Here is a 26,543-nt window from a genome sequence, read left to right as displayed (position 1 = left end):
ATTATTATCTTTGACATTTTTTTTTTTACATTTTATTTTGCTAGACTAGATTAAAGAGTAATCAACAGTAAACGTACCTCAACAGCCTGTATCAACTCCATCCAAATGTTACCCAAAAAAATCTTACAATTCAACTCAAGGGAGACATTTTGGAAAATGGTGGTGGCATGAAATGCGTTCATTTTCATTTTATTTAGACTAGTCTACAACAACAACAAAAAAACCCCGAAGGGGTCATGTGACTGTATGTGCCAAGTCATTCTTTGTCTACAATACGCTTCCATGGGTTTCTTTCAAATACTGAACCATTATTTTCAGCACTACAGCATACAGTACATTCCCATCATGCATTGCGCGCATGTGTTTTATCACTGACCAGTGGCTGTGTACTTGTATATTGACTTGCTATACAAACAGAAAATAAATCGATTTGCAAGTAAACGTACATGGTCGAGTTTGCCGATCTTGATGATTAGCTGGTTAGCTAGCAGGCTAATTTTTTCTCAATGATACTATCGATGACAGTGCTAGCTAGCATTTTAGCTAGCCATTTCCTGCCAAAATCTAGCACACTGTTCACATTCATACACAACAGAGTGATTAATCACATCCCAAAAGGTTCCTCTATCACACGTTACTTCCCGAAAGTGGACTCCTCATGCCTGGGATCTAAAAATATAATTAAAAAAATTAAATAAACAAAAACTCTGCTGATTTAGACAGTGCGTACGATGTGTTGAGTCAGTGAGTAAATTTCGAGTAGACCCTACGAAATTTAGGTCAGAGTAACCCGTCCAAGCGCTGCGGCTTTTCTGCTTGCCCTCGTCTGTTCTGTTCTTGTCGCTTTACAAACAGAATCGCACACGGGTGCCAGAAATGGAAACAGCGTGTTAGAGTGTTTATGTGGTCAGTCGAGGAGCTTACATGTGTACGTATGTGTAGGCCACAGTGACTTCAGAGCGTTCCTCACCAAAGCTCTCTAAAAGTGTCACCGGGAGTTCAGAACGGGACACCGTCCCAACCCGTAGTAAAATAATAGTTTCATTTCCATTCTCATACACAGTCTGAGACGGTTTATTCATCTACGGCGTGAATAATGATTTTGGATAACGATTTTGATGGACTTATTATCGTTGTGGTGAAGAATCGTTCCAGGACGAGGGACACGCTGAGAGTCTGGATGCGAAAAAAGTGTGATGGGGATGGAAAATAAAGATGGAATATTTATTTATGCGTGCACGTTGGCACATATATATCATGACACAACACATATTACGATACTTCGCTTTGCTGAGGGTTTTTTTTGTTTCTCTCACTAATGCCGACAGAATTATTCAAAGCTTAATATTTAGATTTGAATATTACCAAACTTAATATTCATCAAGGATCTGGAGGGAAAATGTAAGTGGGTAAGGGTAAGTGTATACAGAATCCCCCGCCACTAACCGGGAGACATCTTCCAGATCAATACAGAGAAGTGTGAAGGTTAATCCGAGCCAGATGATGCTCTTGGTGACTCCTGTATCTCTGGATAACGTGTGAGATGGACGATGGGGAAAGCGAGTGACGCTTGAGACCTTGCAGAGAAGCTCTTGAAGTAGACACAAAGCAAAAACGCAACTCACCTATATGACTCAAAGCATTGAGCGTGTGTGTTTGTGTGTGTGTGAGACTGTACGTCTAAAGTTGGTTTTAGACTGGACGATTTAGGCTGTTCCTCGTGAAGATCCTCTAATGATACGCTTAGAGGATATGCGAGCGTCACATAAACACGAACATTCTTCAAAATGACTTGAAGTCGCTAACAAGGATATTTTTTTTCCCGTTTATGTTTTGCCGTCGTCACTACCGTATTCGAAGCGGTCCCATGAGCTTTGCGTAATCTTAATCTAGTCCTATTATTGGTGGGTTTTGAGACGAGCATCATAGCAGCAACCCCCGCTCAGATTTTAGAAAACGAGGAGAAATTTTGACGTGACCGGACGGGACGAGTGTTCGTGTTAACGCGTTGGTTTGGATGTCGCTGTTTATTCACGTGCCTGTACATTCTTACACGCACGAAGCCTGAATCGGGTTGTTTGGAAGCCTAGCGCGAGCCAGATTGTTTTGCACGCCATGGCCCGGATTTGGCAAGCGAGCTAAAGAAAGTGTGGTTCCGACTTGTTTGAGGTTTGAGCCGATCTGTCGGGGTTGTGTATAAGTTGTGTATAATATCAGCACGCCTTGACAGTTCCAGCTATCGAGAGTTTAGCAGCGACATCTGGACTGGGTCTGGTTTCAGGACTGATTGGCTGCATGAAGGATGAAGGCAATAAATCCCACCTTGTCATGACTAAGTGGAAAATGGACAGTCTGGTTCTTTTTGGCGTTGTCCTGCTTGTCAGGACAAATCACCTGCTTACGGTGAGGTATGTCGGTAAGTCGCCGTGCATACGGGACCACAGTTCAGACTGCGTGTGATATATGTGCGTCTTCGATGATGTACGTTATCCCTTTTAAAACCTCTTGACATGTTGTACCATAATCCACGTACAACGTCCCGGACATGGCTTAAAGGACACGGACGCTGATCCCTATCCGTGCGCCTCTTTATGAGCAAGTGATTAATCCCTGTGGAGAAAGACAACACCAGAAGCCACACCGGGGGGGGGATTACTGGCCTCTATATTTAGGGTTTTATGTACATGAATATTGGCAGAAGCACTCTGTACATGTGACAGGCAGAGCGGACACAGAGAAGAGCACATTTACAGAATCCCAAAGCGATTCACTCACAGAATGAGATAATATACAGACAAAGGCAGCGGGGGGGAGGGGACAACACCTCGACAAACCGCCCGACTTCGTCAGGGAATTTTACAACATGGGGGGTTTTTTTCATAGCAGGAATAATTATAACAAGTAACAAGCCAAAAAAAAAAAAAACAGTTCAAATAGCAAAACAAAAATGAAGAGGTATAAAATAACTTAAGAACTCTTTCTAAATGTGAGTGTACTCAGTGAGAGAGCGGATTGGGAGGGGTCGATGCGATCACAAACGATATGCAGATGAGTTTAACATAGTTTCTCACAACACGACGGAAAGCAGAATGATTCCAGGATGAGTAACGTAGATGACGCCACCTCCCAGGACCTCTCGTTAACGGCACTCGTTAACTTGTGAAGAACACACAGGACTCTATCTCGCTCTAGAAGCAGTTCGAGCTCTGCCACTAGGCTCACCAAGTAGTCAGTCAGCAAAAAAAAACAAAAAACAACTTAGTAGAATATCACTTCCAGTTAAATAAACTTTTCCTCTCATTATATATATAATATATTTACTTCTGTGCAGAGTCTATTTTGTTGGAATTTTTTATTTTATTTTTCTGTATATATGTTTTATTTTCATTTTAGCAGTACTTCCTCGTTTTCACCAGTTTGCTCTGGTACTTGACTGAGTGTCCGCCATGACCAATGGCGTAGACGTCGAGGACGTAGCTCTTGCCCGGCTCCAGTCCTGTGATGGTTTCGGTGGTTACGGCTTTGTGCGGGTTGGCGCTGTGGAAGTGTTTGCAGAGCACTTTCTCGTCCCTGCGACGCGTCTCGGGTCCGGCACACTGGTTGCGTTGACGGCGCCGCTGCTCCTCGCCGTATCCATCAGGCACCTCGCGCTGGTACACGCAATACTTGTTGCGCTCCTGCGTGCCGAGCCAGGCCACAGTGACAGATTCGCACGTGCGTAGTCTATCGAAGGCTTTGATTCGCGTATCCTCAGGGAGAGAAGGGAAGGGCCGCTTGGTATCGGCACGCGTGCTTGCTAGCACCTTCAGTGCCGACGCGCCTTTGCGAGATCCGCGTACCCGGATAAGGTACTTGGCCTTGGGTTTGGCGCGGAGCTGGAATTCACGGACTCCTTCCACGTTCTGTGAGAGCATGAGTTTACCGTCGCGCCGTACCTGAACGTGAACAGCGTCCAAGCAGGAGTGGACAGAAAGGGAAACACGTCGGTGGGAGGAAACGGGAGCGAAGCGCAGCAGCTTGATGCCCTTCCTCTCGACAAAGATGTCAGCCATCTTTCCATCCTTCAGCTCGACAGTCTTGGGCTCAGCCTCATCCTTGGTGCGGGCGAAGGTCCCGACGTAAGCCGTACTAGCGTTGGAGGCTACATTGACAGCAAACACGTCAAAGTAATATTGTGTGGCCGGCCTCAGCCCCGACACGGTAAAGATGTTCTTGTTGCCAATGCAGATCTTGCGGATGTCCGAGGGCCTGGGATTGGTACCTGGAGAACGCCATGGCTTGGAAGCCGGCACTCGGTTGGCACTCAGAGACCGATGGCGGTCCTTAGTGAGGTCGTTCTCTGGCGAAGTAAAGCCAAAACGGGCGAAATCAAACGGGCTGAAGTCTAGACCCGGCTTGGGCGCCACCATGAACGAGTCATCAGCGCCCATCTTGGCCTCCGCGGCGCACAGGCTCTTGAAGTTGTGCTCTTTGTTGACGACCACGCAGTAGTGCACAGGCTGGCCCATTCGTGAGCCAGTAGGGGTGGGCTTCCAGGCCAGTGTGACGGTGGTACGGCCCAGGCTGGTGACATCCACCCTGGGGTCGTAGGGCAGCTCTGGGTAGGGCTGATCTGATTCTGGCGTGGTGGTGGCATAGATCTTCAGGCTGCTGTCCTTTTCCGTGGAGAGAATATCCAGCTGGTAAAGGCCTGAAGGTGAGCTGCTGGAGACGAATGACTCCACATCGTTGCCTTTGTAAGAGAAGAGTTCGGTGCCTTCGTTGGCCGTCACCTGCTGCTTCTGCTGCTCCAGAGGCTCCGGCTCACCTAGGAAACACAAACACATCCGGATGAGGTTTTGGAAGAATCGCAAGCGCCTCATGAATCTTTGTGGAACCACATTTCAGAAGAAGCTTCTCAGAAAAGCTTTTTTGCACAGATTAAGCAAACGAAAGCTGTTCAGATGTTTGGATCAGCTGGATGTTTGGATGTCTGTGACCGACTAATCCACCCCGGACTAACCAATAACCAATAACCCCCCACACACACACACACACTTGACTATTTGCTTTCCTTTCCTCCTTCACCTGACACTAACAGGTAGCAACGGAAAGCAACCTGCAGCTTATGTTTTATCATGTCAATCCTGATGAGGTCAGCCTGACTGTCCTGAGACTTAGTGGATGATTAGTCGTTTCTGCCACTAGCTGCAGTGTTTTCTCTCCAAATACTGCTCAACATCAGAGCCCAGCATTCACTCTGCCTTCCCCCAAAAGCTCCACGGCCGTACAGAGGCGCCTTGTAGCCTCTCTCCAGCCCACAGTCCTCATCCGGGCCTTCTCCTTAAAGCCGGCCGAGAAAGCATAATATTTTGTCTGTCAACCGAAGAGCGCGTACTAAATTAACAGACAGCATACGCAAACACGCATTCGGCAAACATGCCAAAAAAAGCTTGAGGATTATGTACCAAGAGACCGAGCACTTGTCTAGAATTATCTACGTTCCTGTATATTTACAGTACATGTTATGCTGTAAAAAAAGATCTTCTCTGAGTCTGGGGTGGGAGAAGACGATAATGACAATGACGATGATGATAACGATGATGACGACGAATGCCTCTTTCTCAGGACTGGTAGCGAAATCCAGTCATAAAATAAACTAAGACGGAAATGTAGACATTCTGAAAAAATAATAAAACCTGCACCCTTGAGTAAAAGTCAATGAATAGATTAATGCAAGAGGGATGAGAAGTGCTCTGGTACACATTACGGTTCTCAAAGTCTCCCTAACTCTCTCTCTCTCTCTCTCTCACACACACACACTCACACTCACACACTGTAAAACAGACACACATGCTGGTCACATAATGCATTCGTGCGCACATGGAGGTCTTTTATACTCAGCTGGAAACAAAACACACATGCACAACAGGCATCTCTTTCAAATGCTTACTGATCATCTCAATCTCTCGCTCTCGAATTATTCTATCTCTCTAGTTCTAATCCTCTCTCTAAATAAAACCATGATTCCACTCAAGGTCCGGTGTGTTGTGGCTCTATTTGCATTTTCAGATACGCTCCAGATGGGGAGAGAGAGAGAGAGAGAGAGAGAGAGAGAGAGAAAGAGAGAGAGAGAGAGAGAGAGAGAGAGAGAGAGAGAGAGAGAGAGAGAGAGAGAGAGAGACAGAGAAAGAGCGAGAGAGAGAGAGAGAGAGAGAGAGAGAGAGAGAGCAGAAACAGTGTAGATGGGAGATCAGAGTACAAAGAAATCAGGGCCTAGACCTACAGGCAGGGAAGGAGAACAGCATAACAGAACAGGAACGTGCTCTGCAACCATGCTTTGATATAAAAGGAAGTAAATGAAGTAAAGAAAAAATCACGACCCACTTTTGTGCTTGAATTATGCGCTGATCGGGTCGGAACCCGTAAACAGTTCCTAATAAAGTCTACGCCGTGCATTTATGATCTCTATCTGCTCCATCGCTCCCTTTTTTCTCCTACTTTCCATTCTGTGGACGTCAGATGCAGTGCATGAGCACATCAAGTGTGGTAACACTTAGACCAGAAACACGCCCAACAACCCACACACACACACGGAGACTACTCTGGAAAACACCACCTCGCAGACAACAAATATTTACGGATATTTAACCAGATTCATGGTTATGCACTTGGGATAGTCGGGCTCATTCACACAGTCTTTCGAAAATCAATCCGTGCCTATTTTTACCCGACCTCTCGTCTGGTTGGCTGATTAAACAAAAAAGCAACACATCCCAAAGTCGTTTGCTAGTTGGCGTTAAAATAAGTAGATCCAGCCTGATGGTCAGAAATGAAACCTAAACTACGGTAAGAGAATCTCCTCTGACTTTGTCATCTGAAGACACTGCAGCACATTGAAAGGATGTCATTGGCAAAGGTCTCCAGGACACACTGTTCTGTTCTTCAATAAAGCACGTAAGGATTGAATGTCCAATTCTAATTCTGTCCGGAGACGGATGGAAGGATATATAAGTGTGCATTAAGCCATAAGCTGTATTGATTGGTTGAGAGCTGAAGACCCCATCCATCATTGACTCTCCATTTGGCTGTTTCTCTAGCACATGACTACACTTTCAGCTACGCTGCGAGGGATTTATATCACATGTACATTCGGTCTAGTGCGATATTATTCTGTGCGTAAAAATGATCGTTTAGGATGCATTTGCGCAGCCCGTTAAAGTGATGCATACGCTCGAGACCTGACCATAATTACCTGATCCGTCTCCGCTGGCCTCCTCCGGCAGCTCCTGCAGCGTCAGACGCCACTCGAGTGGAGCGTCACACGGCGTCACCGTCACCGACAGCGGCGTGTTGTCCTCCTCCACTACAAAATAATACCTGTGAACAGCAACAACACATTTCAGGCCTGGCCTGCATATGACTCGTATCCTGCCTTCCAATGCAGCCGGAATAAAAGCAGTCCCATTTGGACGGCCGCTAGAATCTGACGTATGCTGTCGTTAACAGATCTGAGGAAAGCCATTCTGTTGAAGATGGCAAGTTTGGTTCCTGATGAAACCACAGCGATCCATGGCCGGGAATCCAAGAAAGCAAAATTGGTAGTGTTGTCCATGAATGAAAGATTAGCATTACTCTTTCTGCCCTGTCATTAAGAACAAGACTAGCCAATTGTAGGCATCTTTGAGGTCATGTATTGGCAAATGATACCAAATTGACCAAAACATGACCCAGAAAAACATGTCTGTGGTTGGCATAAATTAACTATTGGAGCACTATTTAGTCGGCGTTATATGTTATTCCTTTCAGGACGTTCAATAGTCTATTGCTATTGCTAAATAAAAATAGCCACTAGTTTGAGATCAAAAACTAGACTAAACCAGTCATAGCTATGGCGTTTCTTGACCCTGAGAGTTGTCCAGAACATGACAAGTTTAAAATAGTGCCCAATGATTCCTGATCTACAAGTCCACAGGTCCCCAACCTCTTGTAAGTGTCTTGGAGTACATACAAAGACAAACAGAGTAATATTGCTGGGTCCAGTAGCATGCACCAGTCCACAGGTTCCCAACTCTGGTCCTCCCACAGTTTAGTGTTTTCCTGAGGTGAGCAGCGAAAACACCAACATTTACAGGACATGGTTTGAGGGTAGGACCAGGGTGTGGAACCTGTGGACCATTCCATGCTACTGTCCCCAACAATATTAATCTGTATGTCTTAAAGAGCGATTCTAATGCTCTGTAAACCACAAACGTTTACTCTGTGCCATGTAAGCCTGCTAAAACGACTTCTTCGGCTATGGACAGAGCAATCGCTGAGCATTATCACACTCATCACGTTAATTCCTTATCACTGTTACACGTGTTCACAGCATATTAACACTGAACAAAGAGCTGTGACTGCTGCTTCATTACAGACCCATCTTAGCAGTACATCATGAAAGATTTATTAGATTTATTAACTCACTAAAGGGAGCCTGAATAATGAACTTGAGCTAGTATTATTGAGCTATTACAGTACAGAGCATTCACACATTCTCTGCAATTCTTGCTCTAGATTTGGCTAGCACACGGGACAGTGTTGCAATTTCAATCCAATTGTGAGTACGACGTCTAAGAGTCCGTGTCATACGTGTAGATTTGCTGGTTAACCCAAGCGTACGTTTTCACCTGTATTGCGTAGTTGATGCATAAAATATGCACCTGTGAAAAAGGAACTGTGGGAACAGTTTGGCATGACCATATGAGGCCTGCGTGTTGGAGCTGATTGATTTATATGGGTTTCAACTCATGCCCTTTGAAACAACCTTGCCCCCTGTGCATATGAGGGAGAGAGAGAGAGAGAGAGAGAGAGAGACTGCAGAAGTGCTGTGAATGTGGGTATCGTCTTTCGCTAGAGACACCTGCTTCTTCATCAAAAGTGGTTCTCATTCACGCGCACACACCCACGTTTCCCAGCATCTCATCCATAATGCATGCCTCCTTATGCCCTCGTCAGCTGTGCGCTGGCTGTAATCGATTCCATATTCTCCATTAGGACACGTAAAACATATCCACACGCGGCTCTGCGTGAAGTCTTTCCCATCTTGTAAAACGTGTTACAGAACAACTATAAGGTTTTTATCAGGAAGTGTAGTGCAGCTCCTCCAGTGAAAAAAGATTCTCGAGTTCTTGAAGTCTGCACATGCAACTTTTTCTTTAAACTGCGATAAAATGTTTTGTGTGCGCGTGTGTGTGTGTGTGTGGGTAGGCATACCTCTTCGGCGTGTCCCTGAACAGGTATCCACTAATCTCAGCTCCATCGGGAATTACAGACGAGTCGTGAAACAGAGCCTTATCCCGGATCTGCATCTGGAACAGGCCTTCATCGCGAGTGGGTAGCTTCTGCCCGAACACAGCCAGCGTCGACGACAACAACAGCACTGCGAAGCAGCCAATCACTCGCCTCATCCTGCTACAGAGAGAAAAAGAGAGAAAGAGAAAAAAAAACATGAGTGTACAAGACCATAAAGCATGACTGCAATGAGCAATGAGTGTGACAGAATTAATGTCAATATGTATCTCTTGTACAGTTGTGCATTGTGTTAGAAGCTTTCAGTTGTGATGACCTTTGTCAAATATAAAATCGACAATGTTCCTGTTTTCACAAGGTACATGAACGCAACACTTATATCGTGTTATTTCATAAACATAAAGTCTTTTCAATTCTGCTCCCTTAGTTTTTTGGAGCCTTTTATAATGGCCGGTAATTAAATAAATAAATATATATATATATATATATATATATATATATATATATATATAATTGTGAGGGGGGGTTTTTTGTGTGTGAAAACTTTCAACTTGTTAACCGGTGATTAACAAATGCAGCTGTGATTAAGAATCTGCTGGAACATGAGGATTTTATCTCCACAAACATTAAGACAGTAATCCATCCATTTTCTGTACTGCTTAATCTTGCTGGTTCACAGGATCCCAGGGTGGGGGAAATCCATTACAGAGTGAAATCACACACACACTGTGGTAGGAATTGAACCTTCAACCTTGGAGGTGCGAGGCAAACATGCAAACCGCTAAGCCACCGTACCCACTTATGGCTGTACTTTGTCTTACAAATTACTGTCTTACTTACAAACGTAATTAGGAATTTGAGATTCAATTCAAACTCAATTAAATCTCATCGTGGCATTTACTCTGCAATTATTCTGGATAGGAAAATAACTCGTATAATAATAATCCAGCAAATACAGTGTTGTACTGATTCAGTCCACATCAATTCAACGCCCCTTGAATTTCAACATGCATACTCCAGGAGCCGAACTGCAGCGTGTACGTGCACGTGACTCACAAAGAACATGTTGTAAAATGCACATACGGTCACGTGTGTATACACAAACCTGCTTCATATTTCTCCTTCTTTGTGCATAGAATTGACGACGATATTTCTGCACTGGTGCAAAATCGCAAACTGGTTCATCGACTAATGATCACGTCCCACGTTACATAACAATGTTGACAGCCAACACGGTATCTGCAACCGGACTGAAGCCGCTGGCGGTGAAACTCACACGCACACAGATGTGAAGCACATGTGCTTATTTGTTTTCATTCTGGAGCGTTTCAGCTTGTTCGTTTGTCGCGTCGGTTCATTATTTCCCGGGCACTCGAAATTTAAAGCTCGCTCGAGGGAAGTCTGATCTTATCATTGCAATAATATAACCGGGTCTTTACGGTTCGGAAAATATTTGTCAGAATTTGCGTTTTGTAGCATAATTGAATCCCAAACTTCATTAATCACCAGTCTTGCTAATGTGGGGGAAATGTTAACTTTGCAGGCGTCATCCAATCTGCAGAAACGTTATCTGCGAGACGGATTTAATAGAATTTCAAACACAGAAATGCTCGACCGCTAATTAGACTTTTCACGAATTCGCTCATGACGAATCTCGGCTGTAGGGTCATGTTAGATTCTACAGGGACAGTAGGTTGCTTCTTTTAAATCTCAGCTATTCTTTTTCTACTCCTTTTTAATGTTACTTAGCATGTAAAGGTCGCTAGAAAGGCGCTAGGTAAAAGTGATAGAACAAAATGTTACACGTATTTGTAGTGTAATGTAAAGGTCGTGGATACAGGTGGCTCAGACCGGAAACATTTATCTGGTTCAAACTAAAACTGATATTAGACTAGTCTATGTCAATGTCCATGTTATTCCCTCATTACCCAGCATGCAGTGCTGGTCAGTTTCCCACCCCTCTCACTCCGATCCTATCCTCTGTCTATTGATTGGACCCCATCGATCGGAGCTGATGGCTAACCCCGATCCCTGCTGATATAATCAGGCTAATGATGGCAGATTGGGCCGATACTTTACTGCCTTCTTTACTGCAGCTGGAGCGAGCGGGTGTCCTTTTAATGACCTCTCTTCCACCCTCCTCCCTCTCGTTCTCTCTCTTTCTCTCACCACCTCTCTCTCTCTCTTCATTCATTCTCTGCCTTTCTGTGTTTTGTTTTTTTTCATCTCATCTCATTCTCTTGTTCTTTCACCTCCTCCCCGTCCTTTATTCCATGTTTAAAAGTTTCTCTTAAACGTCCTTTTTTTGTTTCTTGCGGTTTTGCTTAAATTTACGCCAACATTCTTTCTGTTCTTCGCCACTCTCCCAGACATTTGGTTTGTCACTGTTGGGTCTTACTCAGGTTTAGACCTGAAACATTAAAGGCTTAAGATATTGGAGGAAAGTTTCTCCGGCAGACAAGACATCGCTGCAGTTAAAATACCTTCGTTTCTTTAATGAAACCAGGGTCGTGGTCCATCAAATTGGGCTAGTTTTTGGAACAAGGTTGCAGACCTTGGAGCAAATAATTGGAATGAAATCTGATCAATTTCCCGAAACATAGATTGTGGCAAAGAAAGATAACGTGTACGTGCAGAAACGTTACCCATCATGTACAGAACCATTTCTGTTTTAACATATTGCACAGATTGGAAAAGGGGAAAAAAGGATTATGTTGTATTGCAGAGCAGAAACGCGTGTGCACCACAGTGAACTTGTTTTCCATGCAAAGACTGAGAAAATGAACAATGTCTCCCTACCAGTTTGAGGGGTGTTTTTTGCACGATTTCTGAGAATTAGTTGGGCTGAAATGTTACTCTCAGCATTGTGCTTACCAGGATGGCCGAGTGGTTAAGGCGTTGGACTTAAGATCCAATGGATGTATGTCTGCGTGGGTTCGAACCCCACTCCTGGTAGCCTATTTTAAAGAGAAGTGTTAGCTTAGAAGTTAAGGTTCCAAGTTAGTAATTGGAAGAATGAGATCAATTCCCAAGGGAATCCCTGTAGAACCAATAAGTGAGGTGCGTAACTATCAGCTGTATATATGGATTATATCCAGTTTCAGTTATGACTCATGTTGGATGCAAGAAAAAAGCTAATCTTGTCCCTGCAACCTACTTTCTAATGTAGTGGAGTGGTGATGCAAGTGGAAAGGTTTGTATACCAAGATTCTGGTGAACAGTAATCCAGGATTCTGCCAGATTTGGTAAAGATATGGTCTGAGTTATGGAATCCTGGATATCTTTAAAGTTCTAGTGGTAGGACTGATTCCAAAATGATTCTGAAAATGTCACAGAACATGAGAACATCAAACCAGGATTCTGTTGCATTGGTAGCACTACGGTTATGGAGTAATGGAACGCGACAGACTGAATCAGACAATTCAGTCTGATCTGGCTTCTTTGAGGTTCTAGTTCTAGAATGCTCATCAGACAGATGTCAATGGCGATGTCAACGAAAGTTCAACATTAAAACCAGGAGTTATGGAATCCTGTCTTCTTTGAACTTCTAGACCGCTCATCAAACAGATTCTGATGATGTCACAGAACGTGAGAACATTAAAGAGAGTTATGAAACCGTGTCTTCTTTGAAGTTCTAGTTCGAGAACGTAAGACGTTCATCGCCCAGATTCTGACGGTCATAGAACGTGAGAACGTTAACCAGGACTCGGTCAGATTCCTTGGATGCAGTCGCCTTTCCCACAATGCATGGCGTTCTCGTGCTAAAATTAAACTTCAAAACAACGCCATCTGGAACAAATAACGCCAAATGTTTAATTAGAGCCAGGGAGGATGTCTGATCATAATTTGTGAGTGGATAATTTGAAGGCAGAACCCGACCACAATCGTGTCAACCTTGTTTTGCTGCTGTTTTTTTTTTTTTTTTTTTTGCTGTTATTTATACGTTCTATAATACATTGCTGGAACAAGAACTTTTTGTAACTTGTAGGTCATATAGAAAATGAGATGCGTGACAAATCGAGCATGTGTGTGTGTGTTTGTGTGTGTCTGTATGTTATGAGGCTGGCTGGAGGATTAAGAGAGGATAATTCTAAACAGCTTAAACTCTTTGAGCACAGTAATGGTCCATAGTGTTTTTATGACCATCACTTATCCCCTCTTAATCGCTTGCATAAAAGTCAAATCGAAATAAAAATGTCAATTCCACAACCTTTTCTCTGATCTCTTTGCAACCATCAAAGAGAACCGACAAACAGATTATAATTACTCCTCACCAGCTGCACAAAATCCCAGCTAACCCTGGGAGAATGACTGATTGGTTTCCATTGCTAATAGTCTGATTTTCATCCATTAAGTCACATTTAAATATTTTCCTAAAAATAGGCTTCAGAACAGAAAAAGTGCGTGAGTTGTTTGGTGTCTAAGTGACCGTGCGCAAATGGTCAAAGCGACAAGCGCACACAATCGGTCATTAATTAATTGTGCTCGTTTTGGAAAACGTGTGATCCATCACTGGGTGGATGAAAGAGGTCGGTCAGCTCAGACTGATAATGTCTTTCATCAATCACTCGGTGAGTTGATTGATCTGTGAGCGGTGTTAATGTGCCTTTTAACCAGAATCGGCTTAGTGTAGCTATTCACTGGAGACCTTGGTTATTCCTAGAAGGTTCTCAGGACACACACACACACACACGCAGATGAGGAGCACATGTAGGGAACATGCACAGAAGCGGCATCAACAGTGCGGAAGCACATGGGCATTTCCACATGCCAATCACACTCCAGTGGTGCTGCCCACAAACGCCAGAAAGCCATCATTACTAACATGTGTGTGTGTGTGTGTGTGTGTGTGTTATTCATACTGACTACCGTGAATATTCACAGCTCAGGGTGTGTGTTCTGATGCACACAACATACACACATACACTAGCAGTGGGGCGTAAGAAAAAAAAAGAGAGGAGAGTAACTTGGCATCAAAACTCGGCATCAAAACTTGGCATTAAGACAATATTTTTCTACAACACTGATCACAATCTACACTTTGGAATGTGTGCAGGAAAATATTACAGCGCCATTGCACACGCAAATCCAGGAGATATGGATGGACAGAAACAAACAGATTTTGGGGTTTCGCCAGCATTCCGAGACGATGGTGCTTAAAATTCCTGCCGGTATCTAAATTACAAATCTGGACAATAACATTTATCGTCATTGCTACGCTGAAACGCGACAGAACTCAAAAGATTCAGCAACAGCTACTCCCATTCTCTCGCTTAAGAGCTCTGGGCTTGATTTGACTGCCAAACCAAAGTGACACCACTCCGCCTGGGCAGCCAAATCACACACACTCTAGCTAGAGATGCTAAGCTCCAGAGACACCACTGGAACGCTGTTCTGCCAGGCTCTCGTCCTTCTTGGCCCGAGCTCAGGACGGCGTTTGCAGAAGCTAAACTTAGAGAGAGTTTGGTGAGGTTTGTTACAAGTCTGTTTACACTAGGCTCACACAGAGAATGCCATTAGTGTGTAAGCCTCAAACAGCACAGGGGTGCCGAGTATGGCACAAGGCGTTGCACTGCAAACCGTAGATCTTCATGGTCGTTCGCGTGTATGTGTCCAGAGTGAAGTTTTAGCCAGAAGATGATCTAGTTGGGGTTTTTTTTTTGCACCGTCAGATCAAATCTTGAAAGGCTATGGCATACAATCTCAGGGAAAATTGTACCAAGGTGTCACTGGGGTGGTTCCCACAAAGGAATCTTCCATCTTCCACCTGGACACATGGACGTAGTGTACATTGAAAAATAATTTAAAGTACATACGATACTATACTATATATACTAAAGGTGCACCTTTGAAGGTACCACCAGACAAGGAAAGTTACGGTTTAGTACCATTTTCCTAAAAATGTACAGTTCAGACTGCCTTTCCAAAACAGGTCTGCTTATATAGAATCAGGTGGAATAAAAGACAACCCTGATCTCATCAGTAGCTCAGTAATTCCAGCGCTACTATTAGGGATGCATCAGTCCCACTTTTCCATTTTTAATACGATACGAGTATCAGATCTCCAAGCATCAGCCGAAACCCGATACTGATCCGACACTGACATCCTCGCAGTAAGCATCGGTTTCCAAGTTATTTGATCACAGGCAGGTTGGTGGCCTACTGTAAGACAAGCTGTGTCCTTATTGTCACACACATTCACAGCATAAAATTCATCAGTAGATCCAATACCAATCCAGCGTGATGATACGGATTCTTAGCACTGAATGGGTGCATCTTTAACATTTCTCATTGCTGTGCACAATAGCATGAATGGAAAAATGAGCTGTAAGCTGGTTCTAAGTGAGTCAGATTGAGAGGCGAGATAAGACGTGAGAACATTTGTGCTTAAGGTTATGTTCCAGTGAGTATGAGCCAAGAGATGCTGTTGGCCATGAAGGGGGAAGTGATCTATAGATGACTCCGACAAAACCAAGCTTTCAAATGGGCAGTTCCATCAAGAACATGTGCGCATCTCTAAAATCAAAACGAAAAGTGCAAACAAATGTTGGAATCAAGTCCGTCATGCTTTTGTTTCAAAGTGTGTGGGAGAAATTGAGAGAGAGACAGATCTGTTCAAGCTTTGCAGTCCGAGTACACAAAATCTTGCCAAGCTTCAGTTCTGCATAAGTCAGCATTTATCTGCTCTAAATTAGGTCTTAGTCACTTCAGCCTCAAGTGAAAGCCTGCTGCACATCACCATATCAAGACCAAGGTGACAAGAAGGCACAGTGGGAATCCGGTCCACGGCCGCCTTTTCCGTGTTTCCACCCAGAGAGCACAGAGGCACTGTTCAGAGGGTGTGTGAGCAGTGTGTGAGAACCGTAAGCTGAGCTGTTTGTATGGATCCCGCTGGGAAAGAGCATTCCGGAGGGAATACTCAGCGACGTTACGGGCTGAACAGGTATGGAAATGAGGGGGTAATAGAGTGAAAAGAAGCAAGTGGGAAACCCCCGATTCTGTACCTATAGAACTTGACACGGAGACCTGGGGAGAAGCGCGACCCAAACAGCGACCCAAACAGGCGATGCATACCGACGCCGTCCTGTCACACTCGCCGGACACACACACGGCCATTGCAACAGTGGCGGGATTCTTTCTGCACAGCAGTTTTCAAATGCAAATGGAGGGTTTAGATACGCTATGTGACACAGGCCTTTCCCATTTTCACACTTTTGTTCCACTTTTCATTGCCTCTCTGAGAAAGAGCATGAATGAGAGAGAAAGAGAGACTAGAGAGAGAGAGAAAGAGAGAGCGAGAGAGAGAGAGAGAATGCAGGAACAATGACTTGGCCTCACTGTTAAATGCACTTATTCAAATCCTCTCCTCTCTGTCTTCTTTTCTTTACGGAGCAAACAGAAAATATCCCTTTTACCAGGCCAGGTCAGGTAGGCAAATAAATAAATCAAATATTAATGTTTAACTAATTATTCCAGTAGTACTAATAGCAAACTAAAAACAAATAATAGACCAATTTGCAAGTAACTGATGTTTTCCCCCCATTAAATACACCAAAAATGAACAAAAAAATAAGCCAAATTCTCAACCGATGTGATCTTAATTAGCTTCCTGTATTTTTTTTATTATGATTTCGATGAAAACAATGGACTCATACCATGATTCAAGTTTACCTGCAGGTGATATTTCAACTTTTAATTTGTTCTGTGTTGGTTCGTTGTTAGAGATGATCAAAGTTAAGATTTGAGCCGGGTTAGACTGTCAGAAATAAAGAAGACTGTGTATTTTGGGGAAGAAAAAACAGTACAAATGAACCATCAATAGTTGAACAGTTGTGCTTAGTTTCCTTTTATATACCTTGATGAGGTTCTTCTACAATTGTCTACCTCCAACATAGTATTATGCTTACCACAATGACTTAACATCATTTTTGTTATATTTTAATACCAGTCTTTCTTTTTATGCTACACAGTTTGAAAATATACGTTTCAATCTGGCAACCCTGACTGACTAACCAATTTTAATGTGTTTTTTTTTTGTTAGAAATTTCTTAATTTCTCAAAAACACAAAGATATATCAACATTTTCCCACAGCAAATGGTGAAACTACTCGTGTAAGTATTCTAAAGGATTTTACTGTGTACAAAAAGGGGAACATTAAATCAGTGGTAAAATGACAAAAGTTTCATTTAAAAGAGAGAGAGAGAGAGAGAGAGAGAGAGAGAGAGAGAGAGAGAGAGAGAGAGAGAGAGAGAGAGACCGGCGTTAGCAGGCGATAGTTAGCTAGCCAGCCTTTTAAAAAATTCCGATAACTCACTGACAGACTCTAGAAGTTTCTGTCAAATCTTTTAAAAACTGTCTAAAATCGTCGGTTTGTCTCATAAACGGTGTCAGAAAGGATAAATAAAGTGTCAAATGGCTTAAAAGGCTCAATATTGTTGAAAGAATATCAGCACGAAGCGTCGCGGCTGGTGGCATTAACGGTCCTGTCAAGAGCGCCTGTGAGAGCGCGTGAGAGACACTGAGCTGCTGCCTCGCGCACACAGAGTAGACCGGGCGCGCGCTTCCTGCCCTGCCTTCCGCGTGCGTCCAGTTTCACCTGTGTTTAAAAGGCTGTGCTTGCTTATTCTTCTTCTTTCCTTCATCCTCATCTCCCCCACCTCATCTGAAACCGCAACCCAGTGCACAGGGGGCTAAATTAAAAGCGCGTGCGAGCTCGGGCTTGATTGAAGCGCGCTTGTAGATACGCCTTTAACTTCCCGGAGTTGTAAAAACCGCAAAAAGAAAAGAAAAAAAAAACCCACCCCGGTTCCCTCGCGCTCTGGCATGAGTTTCAAAGCGAGCAGTTTAATGCTCGGAGAGTCCCGAGCTATTTTTTCCCCCTTCCTCGACATGCCCAAAGTTTTCCTAATAAAGGAATTTTACGAGATTTTAAGCAGCGCTTAGAAATGCAAAATCAGGTATAAAAAAAAGCAATAAATAAAAAAACACGAAATGAAGATCTTAAGAAAAAGTTCCTCGCAATGTCTCGAATGCAGACGTCTGAAAAGTGCATCAGGAATCTTTGCAATCTTGCAAAAAAACAAAAAACAAAAAAAAAACAACAAAGTATAGGGCATTCCATGAAGAACCCAAACGTCAATAAGAATTCAAAAAGGTTCCTTTGGTTTTGCACAACCGCTGATGCATGCATGTAATAAATAAATACATACATACATACATACATACATACATACATACATACATCAATAAAGTTATGAAAGTAATGCAAATGGCTCAGTGCAGTGAAATATTGTGAAAATCTTTACCTTGTTCTGCTTTATGTGGCCCAGATGAATGTTAAATCTGCTTCCCGGATAAAAGTCTGTTACTTTTGATTCCCTCCAGGAGCGCAGATCTTCAACTCGAACTCATTACTTTCAAATGTAGCTATTTAAAACAAACAAACAAACAAACAAACAAACGATTCCCGTCTAGAACTGAACTTAAAAGAGAAGTGTGATGACAGTAAAGTTTGTCCTTGAAGCTCTTGTGCAGTAGATTCCTCCAGTCTCTTTAGCACACTGCGTGATGCGGTGCGGTGCGGTGCGGCGCGCGCGGCTTGCGGGTCTGATGGGGTTTGTGGTCGCTCCAAACTCCAAACTGAGAGACAGAGGGGTTATCCTGAGGTTTTTGTTTTGTTTTTTTTTCCTGGCACTGCGTGCCTCCCCTCTGCTATTCAGACTCGGACTGAACTGAAGTGAGAGAGGGTAGAGAGCTGACGAGGTCTGGTTCCGCGCGCTCGCAAAAGCGACTCCCATGAGCCTGCCCACTTCTTGCACACACACACACACACACACACACTATTAGCCGAACTCCATCTACCAAAAGAAATGACCGGTTGGTGAAAAATGTCATTTACATCTTCAACCATTATCAAAGTTGTTATAGTCATTCTATACTGTAGGTAAAAGCTTAATTAACTCTCTTGCAATCAAGAGTTTCATCCAAACTTCAACAAACATCTACATCAAAACAAGTATAAACAGTAATCTTAATTAAACTTCTTTACAAAAAAAAAAAAGATATATAAAACTTGTAAAGGTTTTATTGACATTACTATACATTTACTAAACATTGTAGCTAGTGTAGCTGTTTGTGGTTCTCAGGGTCATACATGCTGAGGAAAGAAAAATGCTACTAAACTGTACCTTTGCTTGTTGTTGAGGTGCTACATTTTTCTTTTATACCTTTAATATATATCTTTCACCCGGACACCTGGATATAGTGTACAGTGTATAGTGTTAAAAAGCCAAAAGTACACCGCATGCACCTTACTATGTACGAAAGGTGCACCCCTGATGGTGTGTTCTGACTATGTGTTTCCTAACACACCTTAAATAATGTCCATAAAATAAATTTGCATAATTCTTCCTGCAAGTTTTCAAGAATCTTTGCCGTGGTTCTTTTTTTATTTTTTCCTAAATAACCTTCAATTTAATTTGAAATCATTTTGGTATAATGTATGTTTTAGCCACCAACAATGAAGCAAAAAAAAAATAATTGTTCTGGAGTGCTCTGTTTAAATTGAGACATTATTTTTGTTTGTTTGTTTGTTTTTTGTTTTTCTTTTCTTTTCTACTTGAACTTCAGTGGTGAATGCAATGTAATAAAAAAAAAATTTTTTTAAATAATTAAAAAAAAGAAGGTTCATTTGGGAATCATTCATGTGTCAAGAATTTTTGCACCATGGCCCCTGAGAGACAATGTGATAAGCTCTTACAAGTCCAGGAAACTTCTGTTGGTTTTTTTTGAAGTAACCAGTGGTATTTTGTGTGCTTGAACTAGACATGTTGTGATGAGCTGCAGTGTAGAGAACCCGTAATCTAGATTAGTCAGCATGCCTGCTATACACTTTGCCTTATTAAAGGGCGTTCTTATGAGACTGGGGATCCCCCGTAAGTGTTTACTGTAAACGGAAAAGTTGAGCCATTTTCCCCTCCAGCTGCAGGTAGAACAAGCCTCCTGAGATACAGTGTGAATCCCAAATGGCTTCATATTGGCCATATAGGGCAAAAAAAGCCATTTTATAGCCTCCGGTATGTAGTGCACCTATGTAGGGAGTAGGGAGGTGTTTGGAATGGAGCCATTTACAGGGCCTCTGTGTGTGAATGAGAAAGTCAATTAGGGGCAAAGAAAGACAGAGGAAGAGAAAATTCCCACGTCTTCTTTGCTTACTCTTTGTCTTCCTCTCTTTTGTCTCTTTGCCTTTTTTAAATTCGTTTCTACAAACAACAGTTTGCCATGCTAGGGTTACGTGAGGAACGTTGTTTTTGCCTTGTTTTCCTCAAAGCACCCTAGTCAGGTATATGATATGCATTTTTATACTTGTACTTCAATGTTCCCTATGACATATCATTCATAATTCTAAGAAATTAACCTCTGAAACTCTGAAACGAAACATTCTGTAGTTAAATCTAGTGGAATTTCGAGCCAAAATATTTCTGCAATAACTGATAAGACGTTTTAGCCTAATAAAGATGCCACGTAGGCGTATTTAAAGGAAAAATTCCACCCTGAACGATTTGCGTACTAATCTTTATCATTAACACATGATCGTCCATGGCGTCAAAGTTTTATTTGGTAATGGAATCCTCTTCATCTGTACGTTCTGCTCCAACACAAATGGCTTCAGGTTTCGCACTTCCGTCAACGTCGTTGTAGCTTTCTATGTCAGAACTTTCTAATTAATATGACGTTAAACATGCCCTTCTGTCTTTAGTAGCTAAGAGTAAACTTTGACTATTATGGCGTATGTTTGAGATCAGTGAAATGTTCTCCTATTAAGCGCCATTGGAACTGCACTAGCATCAGCGTAGCAGACAACTGCTAACTTCTCACGACAATAACAAAAATACAGCACCAACCAATAAAACAGCACCAAAACCACTAAATCACGAATCTTTCAATATAAACATGTCATGTGTCTCAGGGCGCAGTTTAAATACTTTAAAGACTTGTAACAGTTTACCACAGGTAAATTTGAGATGAAATAAGATCAACTTTTTGTTGACTGCGTTAGAAAAGTCTCAGTAGCTAATGTTGTTTCTCACACAGATATTCAGAGCAGGCCCGAAGGTACGCAACCCCCTCAGTGGCACTCTTTTGTATGTAACCCAAGGAAAGTAAATATTTATCAAAGATAAGGCCTACCAGACCAAATTCTGGCCCTGACGGAAGGTAATTATGTCTGTATTTATGACTTGTGAAGGCTATGACTTCTTCAGGACCCATAAAGGCTGTTTATGACACTTGAATACAGAGGAAAGTGTTTATGGTAGCCTCGCACATAACGACATAACATTTACAAACCGTGACTGTGCGCAAGCGAGCTGATTTATTCATTGTTTGTTAACTCTTTAAGAGGATGTCTATCTCTATTTTCATTTTCTATTCCATTTTTAATTTTATTTTATATCTCTCATGGATTTTTTTCCGTGTATGGCCTAGGTGCACCAGCGCCATCTGGTGATAAAGGTTCTCATGATTGAAAATGTGGAGAACTGGAAACTGGATCGAGTGTTTTTTTGTCTTTATGTCATGATATTAGACCAGTAGTGATGCCATGATTATAAATTTATGTAAGAACTAAGCCAATATGGCTGTGGAGCTTGTGGAGCTGACAAAAGGGTTTAAATATGAATTTTGTATTAGAATTTTAAATCATTTTGTTGCATTTAATAAATGTACATTTTTGTTGAAAATTTGCTAGAGTAAGATTAGGGATTAAGTCATACATTTATATTTATTTATATATTTCTGCAAAGCTGCTTTGGGACAATGCCCATTGTTAAAAGTGCAATACAAATAAAACTGAACTGAATTGAATTTGCAATGAAAATAAATCAGTGGAAATTAAGGGGTTATAATTTTGAGATTTAAAAAAAATCTGAACCCTAAATACAAATTCTCCAAATTCAGATCTAAAAAAACCCCAACAACGTTCAAATACTTTTTTGTCAGCTTCCAAGCTGGATATAAGGCCCTAGTAGGCCTATGAGTGTGAAAAATTTATTTGTACTTTAATCCAATTAAAATGCTCATGCAAATTGTTTATTCCATTATGAATTTGGATTTCTTATAGAGTGTGCATGATCTTATAAATACACTAAATCATTCCGTCACCAAATTAGTTTACAGCGTCTTAACGTGTATCATTCTGACATTTTGAAAGAAAATGAGCCTCCACTTCATCCTCATATGTCAACCCTGTTGAAAATAAACTGCATTTACAATGCTGTTTGTCAATGAGGTACAACAAGTTTTGACGGACGTGAGGTCTGACAAAAAAAAGAATATATGACTCTGTTTGCTACCGTCTGTACCGTCTGTCCTGGTCCATTAACAGCCCTGTGTTCTTTGACTCTAAGCCTGTCGTTCACTTTATCAAAGTTTCCTAAAGACAGTGGCAATAAAACCGGTGTTTACGAATGTCACAAACTTCCCCAGCCAGTCAAGAATCACTTCAGCCAAAAACAAGAAGACATCACTTGAGACTGAAGTGTCCTCAAGAACTGTTGCGATTATCTCTATCTCTTAAAAACTAGTAGAGGATTTTCTGCTCAAAATTGTCGCCACAGAATTTGACTTACTGGTGTACCTCGGTGACGGCAGACGCGGAATGCTAAGGAAGTGCAAACGCAAACCGAGTCGTTTTTATGGCAGAATCCTACCTGTACGATCAAAAGGCAAATATGTTGTCGTTCACGAAAATGGAAACGCAAAGGGCGCTTTTTGCAGTCGGATCGAAATAATTTGGGGAATAATTCGCACGGGAAATAGAGCAGCAACTTCTCAGGAAAAGTCAACAAAACGTACTTTCCTGTAAACTAAGGTTGTTTAGGAAAGCTAGGTTGAGCATGTGATCAATGGGGAGTGTAGAGTGTCTTGGTATTTATGGACGGTTTGTACAGTATACATACGTATAAAACAACAGTTTGGGTTTTGTTGTCGTAATGTAGTCAGGAAATAACTGTGTTGGGTAAAAAAAAAAAAAAAAGTATATTGTAAAAAAGTGTATGTATTGCCATTGTATGTCTTGAACACTTTGTGTCCATATATTCTGCTTTAACCAAGTTTACTGACTGTAGAGCTACTTCAGGAAGAATTATACGGGCCCGGCACCTGCGTCTGAGTCTCGGTTTCCACTCCTTCCCGTGAGAGATGAGTTGCATGTCTGTGTTTGTGGCTCAGCACTGACACTGTGTTGAAGTCGTTCAGAGGTTTGTGTAGCCTAATTGGAGCGCGCTGCTCTGAGGAGAGTGAAGAACTGATATCTTATCTTAGTGTAATGGAATGTGGAAGAAGCTTCTCACACCACTTGAGTGATAACAGAGACAGAAGGGATTTGGCGGTAGTGTTAGCCATCACAAACACTCTAATACACACACACACACACACACACACACACACACACACACACACACACACACACACACGATCCTCCATCTGTGTCTGCTTTTCCCTCTCAAACAGATCCCACCTCTGTAGCCCAGCCCTTCATCTCTGATGAATGCCAGTCATGAACGACAGGATGCTCATCGTTCAGGCTAACGGTTCGAACCGTTTAATGATCAACTCCTTCAACCCCATCTCCACGGCAACCTGTATTTCTGTAAACGGCCTGCACAGTGTTTATGGTTTCCTCTTCCTGCCCATTTTGGCTTATGGGCACAATGGAGACAATACATGACCTTTGACCTTCACCCCCACTGCCCCTGTCAACCCCACAGTGCAGGTTTTACTATATGAAAACCTGAACAAGCAAAGCACATTAGTGAGCACCCTTTAAAAAAAAGAAGTGAATGGACTTGTATGAAAGAAGACGATGTCGTAAGCGTGTAGTGTCGTCATCTCACATCTACTGTGTCCCTGGTTTGATTCTGAGATCCTGCGCCTGTGTGGAGTGCGACATGTTCTCCCCGTGTCCGTATGGGTTTTCTCTGGGTTCTCCGGTTTCCTCCCACTTTCTAAAAACATGCTAGTAGGTGGATTCGTGATGTAAATTTCCCATAGGTGTGAGTCAGTGGACTGGAATCCAATCTAGACTGCGTTCTCACCATTATCTACATGATACTGGTCAGGGTCAATGGTGGATCCAGAGTCTGTTCCAGGAACAGTGGGTGTGTGGCAGGAATACACCTGAATGAATGATTTTCATGTCCTCAAACTGAAGTAATAATACAATTATCCAATCTATTATCAGTGTTATCAAGCAATAATGTATACATTAGATATCCAGATCAATGAATAGCAAGGGAATGGATACTTTACTGATTGAAAAGCTCCAAGAATGTTCTGTTACTGAAACCAAACCAATGACTTTCAAAATGACTTCTTTTTTTTTTTTATTTAAATCACTCTAACAATCTTAAAAAGCAGAACCTTGAAATCCATATGAAGACAAAAAGTCACATACTATACAAAAACCTGTCATTTCTACATAAGTAGAATATATTCTAAATTATTCAGCATTCATTTATTAAAGAGTTATGAAATGCTTATAAATGTGTTATAAGGCTCATTGTACAACAGGGTTCCAAAATTTACTACAAACTTTCGCATTACAAGTTATATTATCAACAATCACCTGAGTGAAATGTGGACTCCTTAGACATATTTACATATGAATTACATCAGAATTACATCAGATGTAATTTACATTACATCAGAATTTCTTAGCATTTTGGTATTTGCTTGCACTTGAGCAGGAATGGACTCCATGGGTCTGTGCAAAACCCTTGAAGCAAAAACACTTGCTTCAATGGAAACGATAAAACTTTAGCAAAATCTGACCTTTTATACACTGAAGGTAACAGAACCAATATCAAAAATTTGCTTACTTTTAAAGTGACATACAATTAGTGCAGAATGCTGAATATTGAATACTGATTATTTCCTTTCTTTTTTTTTAATGTAATTTCCAACTTCATTTTATTTCCAGTTTTAAATTAATTAAAAATAAAAATTCCAAGATTTTAAATGAGCTCTCAGACTTTTGGACACCACTGTAGGAACCTCATAAATGTTTTAACTGTCAGGAACAGGAACAGGGTACCTTTGAAAAAAAGAAAGAATGTAAGTAAGTAAGTAAGTCCGTACAGGATTTCCAGATATTTTTTTTGTGATTGTTATGGTCAAAAATGCTCGATTTTGCTGTGGATTTGTTCAAAACTTGCAATACAATTTGAGTTTTTTTTGTGTGTGTGTGTGGTGGGGGGGGGGGGGGGTTTCAGAAAATTACTTGAACTTTCGCAGTGATGTTTGTTGGTAAACGAGACCTTTTAGCCGTACTCACGTTCGAGGCATGTGAATCTAAGATGCCTGTGGCTGGACACACGTCGTGATGACGTCACATTGCACGTCTTGGCCCGAATCTGCGGAAAATCTGCAGTCGTTTTGAAAGATCGCAAGCTCCTGCGAATATTGTGGAGTTTCCTTGATTTTTTTGCATTCATTTCTGCAATCGCAAAATCGCAAAAAAAAAAAAAAATAAAATAAAAATTAAAAAATTGGCGGGACTGCAAGGTAGATAGGTGAGTAAGTAAGTAAATAAACAAATTACTGCAATACGTCCACAATTCAGAAGAAATATTTGCCATATATATATATATATATATATATATATATATATATATATATATATATATATATATATATATATATATATGCATGCACTATAAATCCCAGTGTAAAAGTCCTTTTCAAATTAAAAAATAACATTCAAATAACTGGTTAAAAAGACAATTTTAGGCAACATTTTGCTGTAAAAACTGATTAAATATTATCTAGTATATTCAATAGCTTCTAGATAACATGTTTATAATATTAACAACATAGTATTTGCCACAAAAAGAGTCTGATCAAACTGCACAATGTTATTCTCTCTATAAGTCACTCTATTTTGGGATTCCGTATCTATGTACACTGTTCAAAACACCTTTCTTCAACATTTTGGGGGTTTTTTTTTTGTGCTGCTTGTGGGAAAGAATTTTAAGCAGAACCCTAGCATTCAGGATGCACTGATAATCTCCCCTTTCTGTCTTTTTTCACACACACATACAAACTCTCCAGGTAATGGCAGTAAGCCACACAAGCCTCGGAGGCAAGCATAAACATTTGCTGTCTCTCACACAGAGATAACATTGCTCCGGTGTCTGTTGACATGAGCGGTTAGCCGGCTCCAAAATTAGACGCTCTTTCAAAGTTTCCTTCTCTCCTGGGAAAGATGAGAAGA

General features: G+C 41.8%; 1 protein-coding gene and 1 non-coding gene across 2 annotated transcripts; one reads left to right on the top strand and one right to left on the bottom strand.

Moving 5' to 3' along the window:
* Positions 1-2,646: 2,646 nt before the first annotated feature.
* On the bottom strand, positions 2,647-19,041 carry ndnf (neuron-derived neurotrophic factor). Its single transcript, XM_017488058.3, has 4 exons — positions 18,577-19,041; positions 9,235-9,432; positions 7,235-7,359; positions 2,647-4,807 (listed from the first exon to the last, which is right to left on the bottom strand). Exons 2-4 carry the CDS (start codon positions 9,426-9,428, stop codon positions 3,390-3,392), a joined length of 1,737 nt encoding a protein of 578 aa, XP_017343547.1. The 5' UTR covers positions 9,429-9,432; positions 18,577-19,041; the 3' UTR covers positions 2,647-3,389.
* trnal-uaa (transfer RNA leucine (anticodon UAA)) lies at positions 12,143-12,225 on the top strand. Its single transcript has one exon. It is a non-coding gene; the product is annotated as a tRNA-Leu (tRNA).
* Positions 19,042-26,543: the final 7,502 nt, after the last annotated feature.

This window comes from Ictalurus punctatus, chromosome 15 (assembly GCF_001660625.3).
Source record: "Ictalurus punctatus breed USDA103 chromosome 15, Coco_2.0, whole genome shotgun sequence".
Classification (NCBI taxonomy): Eukaryota; Metazoa; Chordata; class Actinopteri; order Siluriformes; family Ictaluridae; genus Ictalurus; species Ictalurus punctatus.
This window is presented reverse-complemented; position numbering and strand designations above follow the sequence as displayed.